This window comes from Pipistrellus kuhlii, unplaced genomic scaffold (genome assembly GCF_014108245.1).
Source record: "Pipistrellus kuhlii isolate mPipKuh1 unplaced genomic scaffold, mPipKuh1.p scaffold_m20_p_7, whole genome shotgun sequence".
Lineage (NCBI taxonomy): Eukaryota > Metazoa > Chordata > Mammalia > Chiroptera > Vespertilionidae > Pipistrellus > Pipistrellus kuhlii.
In genome coordinates, this window is record NW_023425573.1 from 63,179,555 (window position 1) to 63,192,234 (window position 12,680).

Consider the following 12,680-nt stretch of genomic DNA (forward strand, 5'->3'; position numbering starts at 1 on the left):
CAGAATAGAGAGAAAGAGCATGCTTTTTGTCTAAGGGTAGATAGATGTTTTTGCTCACTTCTGATTGGTCCTTTCAAAGAATTCTGCCTTAGCAACATCCTTGGGATTGGTTATACACTTCACTGTCTTATGATTAGTTACCTGCAATCTGCAAGTCACAGCAACATCCATCCATTTTAAGGCTACATCTCCCAGGCACCCTTCTTCCCTGCCCAGGTGGGTCTAGTTCTACCTCACTTTGTGTTTTTTGTTGGAACAGAACATGGTCAGCAGGCTGTGTACTCTGCCCGTGTCTGCAGCTTTCCACTTCCCAGCCCCATAGTTCCATCCCTCTCTACCTAGCCTCTTCGTCTATCTCCTCATTTCTTTTTTTTTCTTTTTTTTAAATTTTATTTTTTTAAATCAATCTTTATTGTTCATATTATTACAAAGGTTCCTCATTTCTTCCCCCCTCCACCAGGTTCCCACCCCACCCTCCGCCCCCTCCCTATCCCCCATTGTCCTCATCCATAGGTGCACAGTTTATGTTCATTCTTTTCCTTCCTCCCTTTCCCGGATAGTAAATCCCTTTTCAGATAGTAAATAAGTTACTTAGCATTTTCTCATATCAATAATACCTCCACATGCCCAATGATACACTTCACACAAAAGACATTTCCAAATAGGTCAACCAGCCTCATCCAGGCCCCACCCAAGGCACTCACAGATCAACACCCCAGCGCTATACTAACTCAACACATCCAAATCTAAGCCTTCATTACTTGATTCAGCAGACCCTCAAGTTCCCGCAAAAGTTTCCAGCCATGTCTGAGGGGCAGGGGCAGGCGAGGAGCTGTGGGGCAGGGGCAGGCGAGGAGCGAGCTGTTCTGGGCCTGCCTGCTCTGGGACTGGCCTCTGTTGCTCTGGTTCGTTCCACAACCAGCTGCTCCGGGTCTGGTCACTGCAGCTCCCGACCTAGTTGCTCTGGACTTGGCTGCTGCTGCTCCGGGCCTGGAAGCTCCCAGCCTGGCAGCTGCTGCTCTGGGCCTGGCCGCTCCCAGCCTGGCAGCTGCTGCTCTGGGCCTGGCCGCACAAGACCCGGCTGCTCCGGGCCTGGCCGCTCCCAGCCTGGCAGCTGCTGCTCCGGGCCTGGCCACACCAGACCTGGATGCTCCGGGCCTGGCCGCTCCCAGCCTGGCAGCTCCTCATTTCTTTTAATGTAAGAATTCAATTTGCAGCCAAAACAAGTTTGGCTCAGTGGATAGAGCATCGACCTGCAAACTGAAGGGACCCAGGTGTGATTCCGGTCGAGGGCATGTACCTTGGTTGTGGGCACATCCTCAGTGAGGGTTGTGCAAGAGGCAGTTGATCTATGATTCTCTCTCATCGATGTTTGTAACTCTCTCTCTCTTCCATTCTGTAAAAATATTAATAAAATATATATTTAAAATAAAGAATTCAATTTACAAACTCCAGAAATCAGTATTGATTATCTGATAACAGTGAGTTTCTGGTGGGTGATCATTACAAGTTTAGGGGTAATAAACTTGCCCAGTGCTTATATTGTCCCATGTCTAAAAATTATACACAGTGTAATCTCAATCAAGTAATTAAATAGAATGATATTTACATGGATATTATTCAATTAATCCAATTGTTTTATATACTTGCATTTGTTTGCTAAGGCTACCATAATGCAGTACCACAAACTGGGTGGCTTAAACAATGGTGTCAGAGCCAGAGGAGCACTGCTCAGTACTGCTCTGAGTTGCTCTCACACCATATATTCTCAGTTCTTCCCAGCTTCACCAGGACTGGTGCTTCCTCAAACCCTGCCCACTGTACTAACTGTTGGGAACTTAGTCCAAGTTCCTCCTTTATCCTCTGCTCACTAGTTACAGGCTTTGGGCTCCAGCCCCTCTGCCTAGGGCTGGACCTCCTTGGAGGCAGAAGCCAGTGGCCAAAAAGCCATCATACAAGACAGTTCTTCGCAGCAAAGTCTATACAGGCAGACAACCAGACACCAGCTGGTGAATACGTATTCTTTCTCACATAGTAGCATTAATCCTTGTAGCCACAGCTATTATCTGAGCAACTGCACGCTGCCCCCTAGACTTGCCACGTCACGCTGTAGCTGTACCTAAGCTCTCTGGCTCAGCAGCTTCTCCTGCCTCCCCTGCCCAGCACACTGGCTGGTTAACATGGTAGCTGTATCTGAGGTCTCTGTGAGTTCTTAGCTGAACATGGTAGCAGGAGCAGCTCTAAGCTCTGAGCTCTCCTCTCTCCTGCACACAGAGGTGCTACATTCTCTGTGCTTACCGCCTCTGCTTCAATGAGCTCTCTCTAGCCTCTGCTCATTCTCTAGCAGACTAGCTGGTCAGTAACATATATTATTCCAGAGACAAAGAAGGCTAGTTGCCAAGGTGACATCAATCATATTTTGGCTACAGAAGGGCACAGTGAACCATGTATCCTTGCACCCTTTCATGCTATCTTGACCTTGGGCACTCTGATTAGGCTCATGTTCAGAGTGGCCTTGGCCAGTCTGGTGTACTGACAATAAGGCCTCTGTGTTCCATTGGCCTTGACTATCCAGGACCCTGGTGTGTTTTCCTCAAATGGAAATTAATTTTCTCATAGTTCTGAAGGCTAGAGTCCAAAATGAAGGTGTTTCTGCTGAGGCCTCTCCTTGGCTTACTATGCCCTCACATGCCCCCCCCCCCTTTTTTTTAATGCACAGCCCTGGTGTCTTCCTCATATAAAGATACCCATCATATTGGATTAGAACCCCATTCTTAAGACCTCACTTAACCTGTTACTTTTAAAAGGCCCTGTATCCAAATACAGTCATGATGGTGAATAGGATTTCAATATATGCATTTTGTGGGGACACAATTCATCTGTAACCACAGTTTACCCAAGTGGTTTGGCTTTCTTAAAGGCAGCACTAGTAAGTAAAGTGGCAAAGAAGTTGGCAGCCAGAATATCTTATTTAGATTTAAATAACAGCATCTTCATTTACTATTTTCCAGCCTGTTGGCTGTCAAGTTAAGTTTTTCCAGATTTCAGCTTTCCCATCTGCAAAGTCTACTATTGCACAATAGAGTTGTGGCACTAAATACAATGAGTGTATAAAATGGTTATTCTACTGTAGGGTTTCTCAACTGCAGAACTATTGATATCTTGGCTTGATATTTTTTCTTCTTTGACACTGGAATTTCCTCTTCCATTGTTGAGAACATCTGGCCTACTTCCTGGCACCCAAGTGCTTATTAAATGTGAACTGCAGCCAAAACCGGTTTGGCTCAATGGATAGAGCGTTGACTTGGGGACTGAAGGGACCCGGGTTCAATTCCGGTCAAGGGCATGTACCTTGGTTGTGGGCACATCCCCAGTAGGGGGTGTGCAAGAGGCAGCTGATCGATGACTCTCTCTCATCCATGTTTCTAGCTCTCTATCTCTCTCCTTTCCTCTCTGTACAAAATCAATAAAATATATTTAAAAAATAAAAATAAAATAAAAATAAATGTGAACTGCAGTTACTTACTGAACATTTAAAAGACTATGGTATTTTTGAGATGCTAATAGGCAAATTCTTATAATAACCACTTGTTGGAAAAGAAGTCAGTTGAATCTCTGGTGAACTGAGAATTTTTAAAGTAATGATTAACTTTTTGGATCCATATTGAATTTAATGTTGCAGTTGCTTCTTTGCATCTAAGGAAATATGAATTGAATGTTTCTGAGACTTTCAACTTTTTATGGAAATTTTTTATTTTATTTTGAAAATTTCCAAACATATACAGAAGTTGAAAGATGGTTATAATGATCACCCATCACCAAGATTCATCCAATTGTTCACATTTGCCACATTTGCTTTATCTTCCCAGAAGAATTTATACAGCCAAAGGGAGAAAGTGGGAATAGTTTGTATAAATAAGTCAAACATGATTTATTCTGGTCATGCCTTTCTCTTCACCTTTCTGTACAATCCCACTTATCATTTTAGTGATGGGCTCCCTGTGTATAGGACTACACAGATAATTTAATCTGAGTATTTGTATCATATGTGCACATCTAGATTCTTCTGAATTTTTACATATTTTATATGCATAATATCTGTTATAAGGTGGATTTCTAGCCAGAACCTACATATTGGTAATAGTCAGTGGCTTAAATTGTCACTTATTTGGAAGAATCCAATTATATTTATTTTATTTCTGTTTTATTTTTAAGCCATAGTGAAGTCTCTGATTACATTTGTCCCATCAGAATAAAAATGACAAATCAGTAGATTTAAAATTTCTACTTCTAGATAACAATATAAATTAATTCAACATTTTAAAAGTAAAGCCTGTGAAAAATCTAACATTCATGTTATAAATTTTGATAGCTTTCAGTTGCTACTGACTGATAAATATGTCAAACATACTCAGTCATTAAAATTAATTTATAAAAATGTACCTATTACTTGATTTACAGCATCATTTTTCATTAATAAACATTTTCTTAGAGTTTATAAAATTAGACCTAAAAATAAATACAGACGCATATATTTAAATGTGTGTGCAACTTTGGGAATTTCTTTTTTTATTATTTAACCTCCAACCACCAAAATAATTTATTATATCTTATTTACCTGATTGGACCCTAGAATTGCTTGAAAGAAAAATGCATGTCTGTGATGCTCATTCTACTATTTACATTTAAACCCAGTCCTATAATGAGGTATAATTATAAAACAATTTTAACCTGGGACTAAACAATTTTATGGCTGTTAAATCTGCATAATGCATTGTTATCCTTCACACTTATTTTTCTCCATTTCTATACCATCTCATTTTGTAACTGAAAATACTCATAAAATCTCAGTGACTAAAATGGTTTGTGGTAGTCTTATAGTCACTCTATCTATAGGTAGATAGAAATTTCATCCTGGATATATAATTTAATCAACTTAAACTTGGGAGAAAGTACTACAATGACCTGTAGCTGTAAGGATTTAAGTTAGAATTAGCTGGATATATACAGTTTTTAAATGTTGGATGTTACTTGTTTCTGGCGAAGCAGCCATTATTTGTGAGCAGGATTACATTCATTTTCTTCCCAGTGGTTGAATCAAGCTAAATCTGAGCAAAGCACACTGCAGTGCCAGATCCTGCGTTCTCTTAACCGGTAATAAAGAACCTTTCCAGCCTGACAGGTTGTCACAGCAATTATTCACATGAAGTTCTGTAGCAGTTGTGTCTGTCAGCCCATGTAGTATTGAATATTTTAACTGGCAGTCTTCCAAGACTGAACATTAATCTTACCATCTCCTATTACAGTCCCTAATCAAGACATTCCAGGGGTGATTGCACTAACATTGTTTGAAGACTACATCTACTGGACTGATGGGAAAACCAAGTCACTCAGCCGTGCCCATAAAACCTCGGGAGCAGACAGACTCTCACTGATTAACTCATGGCATGCCATCACAGATATCCAGGTGTATCATTCTTATAGACAACCCGATGGTAATTATTCTTTCCATGATTTCCATAAATACATCGACATCTTTTAGTAACATCCCATTTTTTGTTTCTTCCAAGGTTAAGTGTAAATTTATTTTTGAGAAGCATTGTGAGATTTTATTATTTAGCATAATTGTATAGGATGAATTCATTTGATATAAAGCACTACTGTTAAAGAATATAATTGGAAGCTCAATAATAGTACAAACAGTTATTGATTTGTTGAAACATATTAAGCAGAAATGACAATATACAGGTAGTTGAAGAAGTAAACACTGAATTCTTGGAATTATTTATTTACAAAATAGTTACAGGATTCTTAGTTTCTGGAATAGCTGGATAAAAATGAATTATATTTCAGTAGCTCGAGGACTGTAAAAATGAGAAATACATTGTTTTCTTAAGCACATGTCTAATGGGAATTCTATCAATTGTTATTAAATAAAAAATTATGTTTCTTAAAACACAAAATTGGTCTAAAAGCAAAGTGACTACACTGTTAGTTATAGATCATGATTACATTATTTTATTTTACATTAATATTTCTAAACATATGTATGTCTTCATCCAAAATGCTTCTAGTCTCTGCTATTGTTTTTTCCCCCCTGAGGACAATGATTTTTTTTTCTACTAAAATGCTTGCTTTTGTGGAAATGCATTCTTAAATTGTTTAATGATAAAAGTAATGCCATTGGACAATAATAGAATTTGTAACAAAATAAAATTATGTTTATAATCAATGTGTTCTTCATTACAAAGTTCTATTCAATTTCAAATTATGAAGCTTCAATGTCTTCTTTCCAATATTATATTATATTATTGGTCTTGATTATTCTTTTTTTATTGTTTCTTTCTCATTTGTAGTCTCCAAACATCTCTGTATGATAAATAATGGAGGTTGCAGTCATCTCTGCCTTTTAGCCCCTGGAAGGACTCATTCCTGTGCATGTCCCACCAACTTCTATCTTGCAGTTGATAATAGGACTTGCTTATCCAACTGCACAGCCAGTCAGGTGAGTGGAAGTCTTGGAATCAATTCATAGGTTTCTATGGGCAAGCTGTTATAAAGCTTTACCCGAATTTTTATTCGTGTAGTTTTCAAAACATCATTTTTTTTGTTTTACATAACAACTAATCATTCCATACATCATAGATAGAGTTACAGAGTAAAGGAAAAGCAATTACAATATAATTTTTCAAATCATGAGTGGGCGTAGAAGAATCATCCGAGGAGATATGATATATTTAAGGAAAGCAAGGTAATTGAGGCATAGTGTGAAAACTAAACTCTGTGCAGCTTAAACAAACTAACAAGACTCTTAGATGATCTGCTTTGTATCACCACCTCCACCCCTCTTTCATTCATCAGTTGATGTGATATAGAAAAAATGAATTGTATCAAAAGTGATTTATAGATTTTTTTCAAATTAAAAAGTTATATAATCTAAATATTTTTTCTGAAACCGTTTTTTTCTTCAAAATGTCATGTACAGTAAATATATCCCAGAATTAAAATTTTCTGCTTAATAATAGATGCATGGACTTGATTTTATTATTTAAAATTTTGGGCAATAGTCATAAGACTATAAAATTTGGTTTTTGTTGTATTTGAGTCAGTATCTTGATTCAGATACAATTCTCAAAGAAATTATGTCATTTTATTTTTTGTGTGTGTTTAAAATTGATTTCAGAGAGGTAGGGAGAAGGAGATAGAAACATCAGTGATGAGAGAGAATCATTGATCATATACCTCCTGAGGGTAGAGCCCACAACCCAGGCATTTACCCTGACTGGAAATCAGATCTTGGCCTCCTGGTTAATAGGTCAACACTCAACCACTGAGTCACACTGGTTGGGCTGTAGTTTGTTTTTAGAAATGACTAACTTGGCCTGGCCAGTGTGATCTGTTTTTGACTAGACATCAAAAGCTCCTGATGGCAGTTCACATGATTGAATGCTTCCTTAAGTATATGCCAGGTGCACTAGAGGGCAAGGGTAATAACACTATGCACCAGAAACTTTTCCATCTTAATCTTCATAACAGTGGCCTGCACAATCATCAGTTCTATTTAAAAAAAGATAAGAATGAAGTATCAAGAAGTTAAGTAACAAACCCTAGGTCATCCAGCCAATTTAAAGTAAAGTCAGGGTTACATTCACTAGAAGACTGGTTTCAGAGACTGTGCCTTTAACCACTACACACACTGCCTCCCTGGAACAGGGTCCATCTCTTCCCGTTTGTACAGTTCTTTAATGTGTGATGCTCGTAGTCACAGCTGGAGAGGCAGGTTGAACTTGTTTTAGCATCTCTATTTCAAAAACAAGTGCACACTGAAAGGAATTCACTGTCTTCCATGATGTCACTGCTAGAACTGGAAAACCAACTAATTCAAAAGACAGAATTTTAATAAGTTAATCTTAAAAATATTTTATTGCTTTAAATATATATATATATATATATATATATATATATATATATATATATATATATATATTGATTTCAAAGAGGAATGGAAATACAGAGATAAAAACATAAATGATGAGAATCAGTGATTGGTTGTCTCCTGCATGTCCCTACAGCAGAGGATTGAGCCCATAACCCGGGCATATGCCCTTGGACAGAATCGAACCTGGGACCCTTTATTCCACAGGCTGATGCTCTATCCATTGAGCCACACAGGCTAGGCCTTAATTGATTTTTTAAAAGAAAAAAATTAATGAACATCAGCCAACATAATCCATTAGTGGTTATCCTTATAAGCCTTGTTGTTTATAGAGCCATTTGGTCTCTGATTCTTTCAAATAAAGTCAGTTTATAGAAACAAATTTTAATCAGATAGACATTAAAATGAAGTAAATAACCTAACAGTTTATGAATCAGACAAGTAAGTTTTCAGATACAAATGTTGCAGTTTGAATTTATCTTATTAGGAAACTTTGATTTGTTATCATCTAATGATTGCAACCAATAATACATCTCCCAAATAATATTGTGTTTAAAAAAATAAGTAGGTAAATCATACCAATAAGAATTCTTTCATGATTGAAAATAAACCTATGAAAATCTTGAATCAAATCCAGGACCTTTCATGCTACAGGATGATACTCTAACCACTGAACAATTGGCTAGAGTTAGCATTAATCTTATTAAAGTTACTGTATTGAAGTATGAAAAAAATTAAGTCATGAAGCCGAGACACATCTTCCTTTGAGAGTAACTAATTAAATGTTAACTAGCATAAAATATAAAGAAGTATGTTTTACCCCAGCCTTCTCTTAACTCAAAACCATCAATAGTCTTATTAAAACTAAAATGGCATGCAAAGCATAATATCATATGTAATTGCAACTATTGATGTTTATTTAAATCAGGCATGTTTTAGTGAATTTAAAATATGAATTTTAGATTTTTTTTTTCAAATCTTGACTGGGAAGACTTTGAATATACCCAGGAGAACTGAAATCTTCTTTCTAATGTACTTTGATATACTGAAATGACTATAAATATTTAATGTTCAGTGCAATTGCTTTCATACTTAACCTTATAATAATCACTACCCATAAAAGTAATGTTTTCCCTCTGATAACTGATGGAAACCACAACAAGCATGACCAGAGACAAAGCCAACATGGAAAAATTAGTCCAATGGTCAGTCTTCCCCTGAAATAACATCATTCTGTTGCCCTCAGTATTGTCACTGGAAATTATAAGAAAAAAACATATCCACCCTCTTATTTAAAAAAAAATAATAATAATGTAAATCTACTCTGAAGCAACTCCATAATATCCAAACATTTTCAGCAAAGATTAACATCCAATTCTCTCTTACTTGAAGAAAGTAACAGTATTTTAAATGAACAAAACTTTTAGTTTGATAATCCACTTTCCTTAGATAAAAGTGAACCTAGACTATATATTTTTTTGTTACAAATGTGTCTGGCATATAACATGCTATCATACAATAAATGCCACCTTGCTTTTAATAACTCATATGGGAATTACAACAGAAACACCTCAAAAATAAAATTAATTTTAGAAAATTAACTAATATTTTCAATTTCAGAAGAACATTGTGATGTTTTTCACTGAATTTCTGTTAAAATGCAGAAGAAAAAACAGTAATACTGCAATAAATACTCTAAACTTGATCTATTGCTTGGTTTTTATAATTTAAAGTGAATATTTTTATATGTGCTCTCTGTATGGAAAGTATGATTTTCTTTGATTTCTTTTTATCAAATAAAGAGTAAGCCTAGAACTGAATGTTGAAAAAAAATAAAAAGAGATTAGTTTGTGATCTGAGATCACTAAGGAATGAATTGACTGAGCTTTCTTGATATCTGTGTACATATGGCCAATGGTGCAGGGAGCAATAGTCTATACTCTTCTCCAGGGGATGAATTTCAGTTCACATAACCTTCCTTACATTATTAATCTGGAAATTTTCACTAACAACAAGCTACCCACATGCTACGTAGCCTATAGGTAAGTATTGCCATATAACATTTTCAACTTATTGAGTGGTGTTTTAAATAATTATAAGAACAAGTTTTATTATAGCAGGGGTTTTTTTTGTTCCTATTTTTAAAAGTCAGCAGAAAAACCTATTGCAGCCTTATTTTTAGCTTTTTAGTTATCAAAATCTCTCCTATTTATCCTAAAAGCTCATGTGTATTTACTAAGCATTCTAAAAACTGAAAATAACTGTGTAATTCTCACCTGCTTTAAGAAGTATTCTTAAGATTTATGTAGAGTAGCCCTAACCGGTTTGGCGGACTGAAGGGTCCCAGGTTTGATTCCAGTCAAGGACATGTTGTGGGCACATCCCCAGAAGGGAGTGTACAGGAGGCAGTTGATTGATGTTTCTCTCTCATCAATGTTTCTAACTCTCTATCCTTCTCCCTTCCTCTCTGTAAAATATCAATAATATATATTTTAAAAGTACTCATGATGACCTAAGACAGCCTGTGAATGTCCAGGAAATGCCATGGAATCACAGCATGATGGAGCTGGAGAGGGTCCTTTAGATTATCTTCACCTCCTCATTTGTTGGCTAAGAAATAGAGACAGAAATGTGAATCGAATTGTCCAAGATTCCTAAGAAAATACAAAGCAATTAAGTTAATCTAAATTAACTAAATTAAATTAACTAGGTACCTCTTCCTAATAATGTTTATCCCTGTTCAGTGGTGAGCAAACTTTTTCAATGAAGGGCCAGATAATAAATATTTCAGGCTCTGCTGGCCACATGGTCTCTGTAGCAATCAGTGAACTCTGTTTGGTGCAAGAACACCCACAGACAGTATGTAAAGGGGTGATCTCCTTTCTGCTCAGCAATCACTGGAGGCTTACCCGGACAATGTGCTTTCCTGGCCGATCATTTTGCTGCTGATTGTTGCGCCTTTATTTCCTGCCATGGGATTCTCTAAGCCCACCATACTTCACATTAGCCACCAGGGATTAGGCTAGGCTGCTCTGCCCTGGTGATTTTTTAAGTACCTGTTCTATATGAGTAGGATTTCAACCTTTCTCACTTACTTTCTTTTTTTAAGTTTCGATGCAAAACTGATAAATGTATCCCATTCTGGTGGAAATGTGACACCGTGGACGACTGTGGTGATGGGTCTGACGAACCTGATGATTGCCGTGAGTACATCGGAGAATGTGGGGATTTAGAACTTAGAACCTCTTAATGCCCTGAAATGAAAGCTTTAAGCAACCTCTACAGAATTCCTCCCTGATACCTTTTCAAAATTATAATATTTTATATGTCTATATTTAATAATACAACAAAAATTGGTTGCAATTTCTTGGGTATATATCTGTAACTATTATGTTATGACAGCATTAGAAATTTGTTAGTTTTCTCATTTTTTTCACTTGTAGAATAGCTACATTGCATCAGGTAGTGATCAGAACAGTAACAATCAGCATGATTTTGACTTAATATATCACCAATCTGGAGACAAAAATGGGGAAGTTTTCAATGTCACTCAGTGACTGAAATATTACCATTAAGGGATACAGTTTTTGCCCTTTTCTGTCAGTATTAAAATACTAAAAATCAACGAAAAGTCAGATTTTTCCAATAGAACTCATTAGTTTGCAGTTAGGCAATTCAGTATGCTCTTAGTAGTTGGCTTCAAGTGACTAGCAATTAGGTATATCTTGACATCTGACTGTGATTGGCATGGTTAGGTGCTACACTTTTTTTTAAGCTATCTTTGGTAACTTTGATTGTAATGAACAACTGGTCAACTTTTCCTTGATAGCCTGCACAGTTCACTCCATTGGGTCATTCCAATACTGTCCTGTCGAGTTCAAGATACCTGTAGTCAATCATTATAATTCCCTCAACATCCCGGTGGATGGGTGCCATGATTTGGCCTTGACATTTCCATTCAAGATTCTTCTTAGGCTTGCACTAAAGGACAATGTGCTGTCATAGTGAACGCTAGCTGCTTCCTTCTGCAGATTCCCCAACATGTAATTACAAGGCTGTTTCAAACTTACAGTCACTAGATAGTTACCTAGACGAGCTGTATTCTATCGCTCATTTGAAGTCCTTTCACATAGCTCATTTACTAGTATAGGTTTGAAAGCAGCAAGTAATATATTCAATAGGAAGGAAAAAATGTCATAAAAGTCATCGCTTTTCTAATATTCTTTTTGTGATTCTGAAAGATCCTCTGTTCTTTGATTTATTAATATTGTTTTTGTTTTCATTATGAGAGATAATATATAAAAGTATTATCTGAATGGAATAAATATACTAGTATGACTGAATTATTCTTTTTTTAAGTTATTGAATTAAAAGAAATAAGAAAGTATATTAAGTACCAATTGAGATTTACTCCTTTAAAGGAAGTTATTAATTCCCCCACAATAAGGTAAACTTTCTCTTGATATAGTACAGAAAATAAATGCAACTGATTCATGTCATTTATAGAAATAAACATGCATAAGTGTGTGTTAATTTAGTCCTCATGTGAATGTGACCTTTCCAGCCCAGGTTCCCTAATGGGAAATATCACCATGATGCCCTGCAGAGAGAGCCATTAACACCCAGTGCTTTCCCTTCTAACATAGTTTCAGCTCCCGAACTCTACTTTAATCTGGACTAAAGTTTCATGCTGCGATCAAATTGATACACAAAAATTAATGACAAATTTAGTTTGATAAGTTTC

The 12,680-nt window shown here is 36.4% G+C and overlaps 1 protein-coding gene across 1 annotated transcript in view; it reads left to right on the plus strand.

Annotated features, from left to right (window-relative positions):
* The window catches only part of LRP1B (LDL receptor related protein 1B), a 1,573,107-nt gene that overhangs the window by 1,381,935 nt on the left and 178,492 nt on the right, over positions 1-12,680 (plus strand). The window contains exons 61-63 of the mRNA XM_036421500.2: positions 5,307-5,495; positions 6,357-6,505; positions 11,046-11,139. Coding sequence (XP_036277393.2) covers positions 5,307-5,495; positions 6,357-6,505; positions 11,046-11,139 — 432 coding nt within the window. The remainder of the gene's footprint in view (positions 1-5,306; positions 5,496-6,356; positions 6,506-11,045; positions 11,140-12,680) is intronic.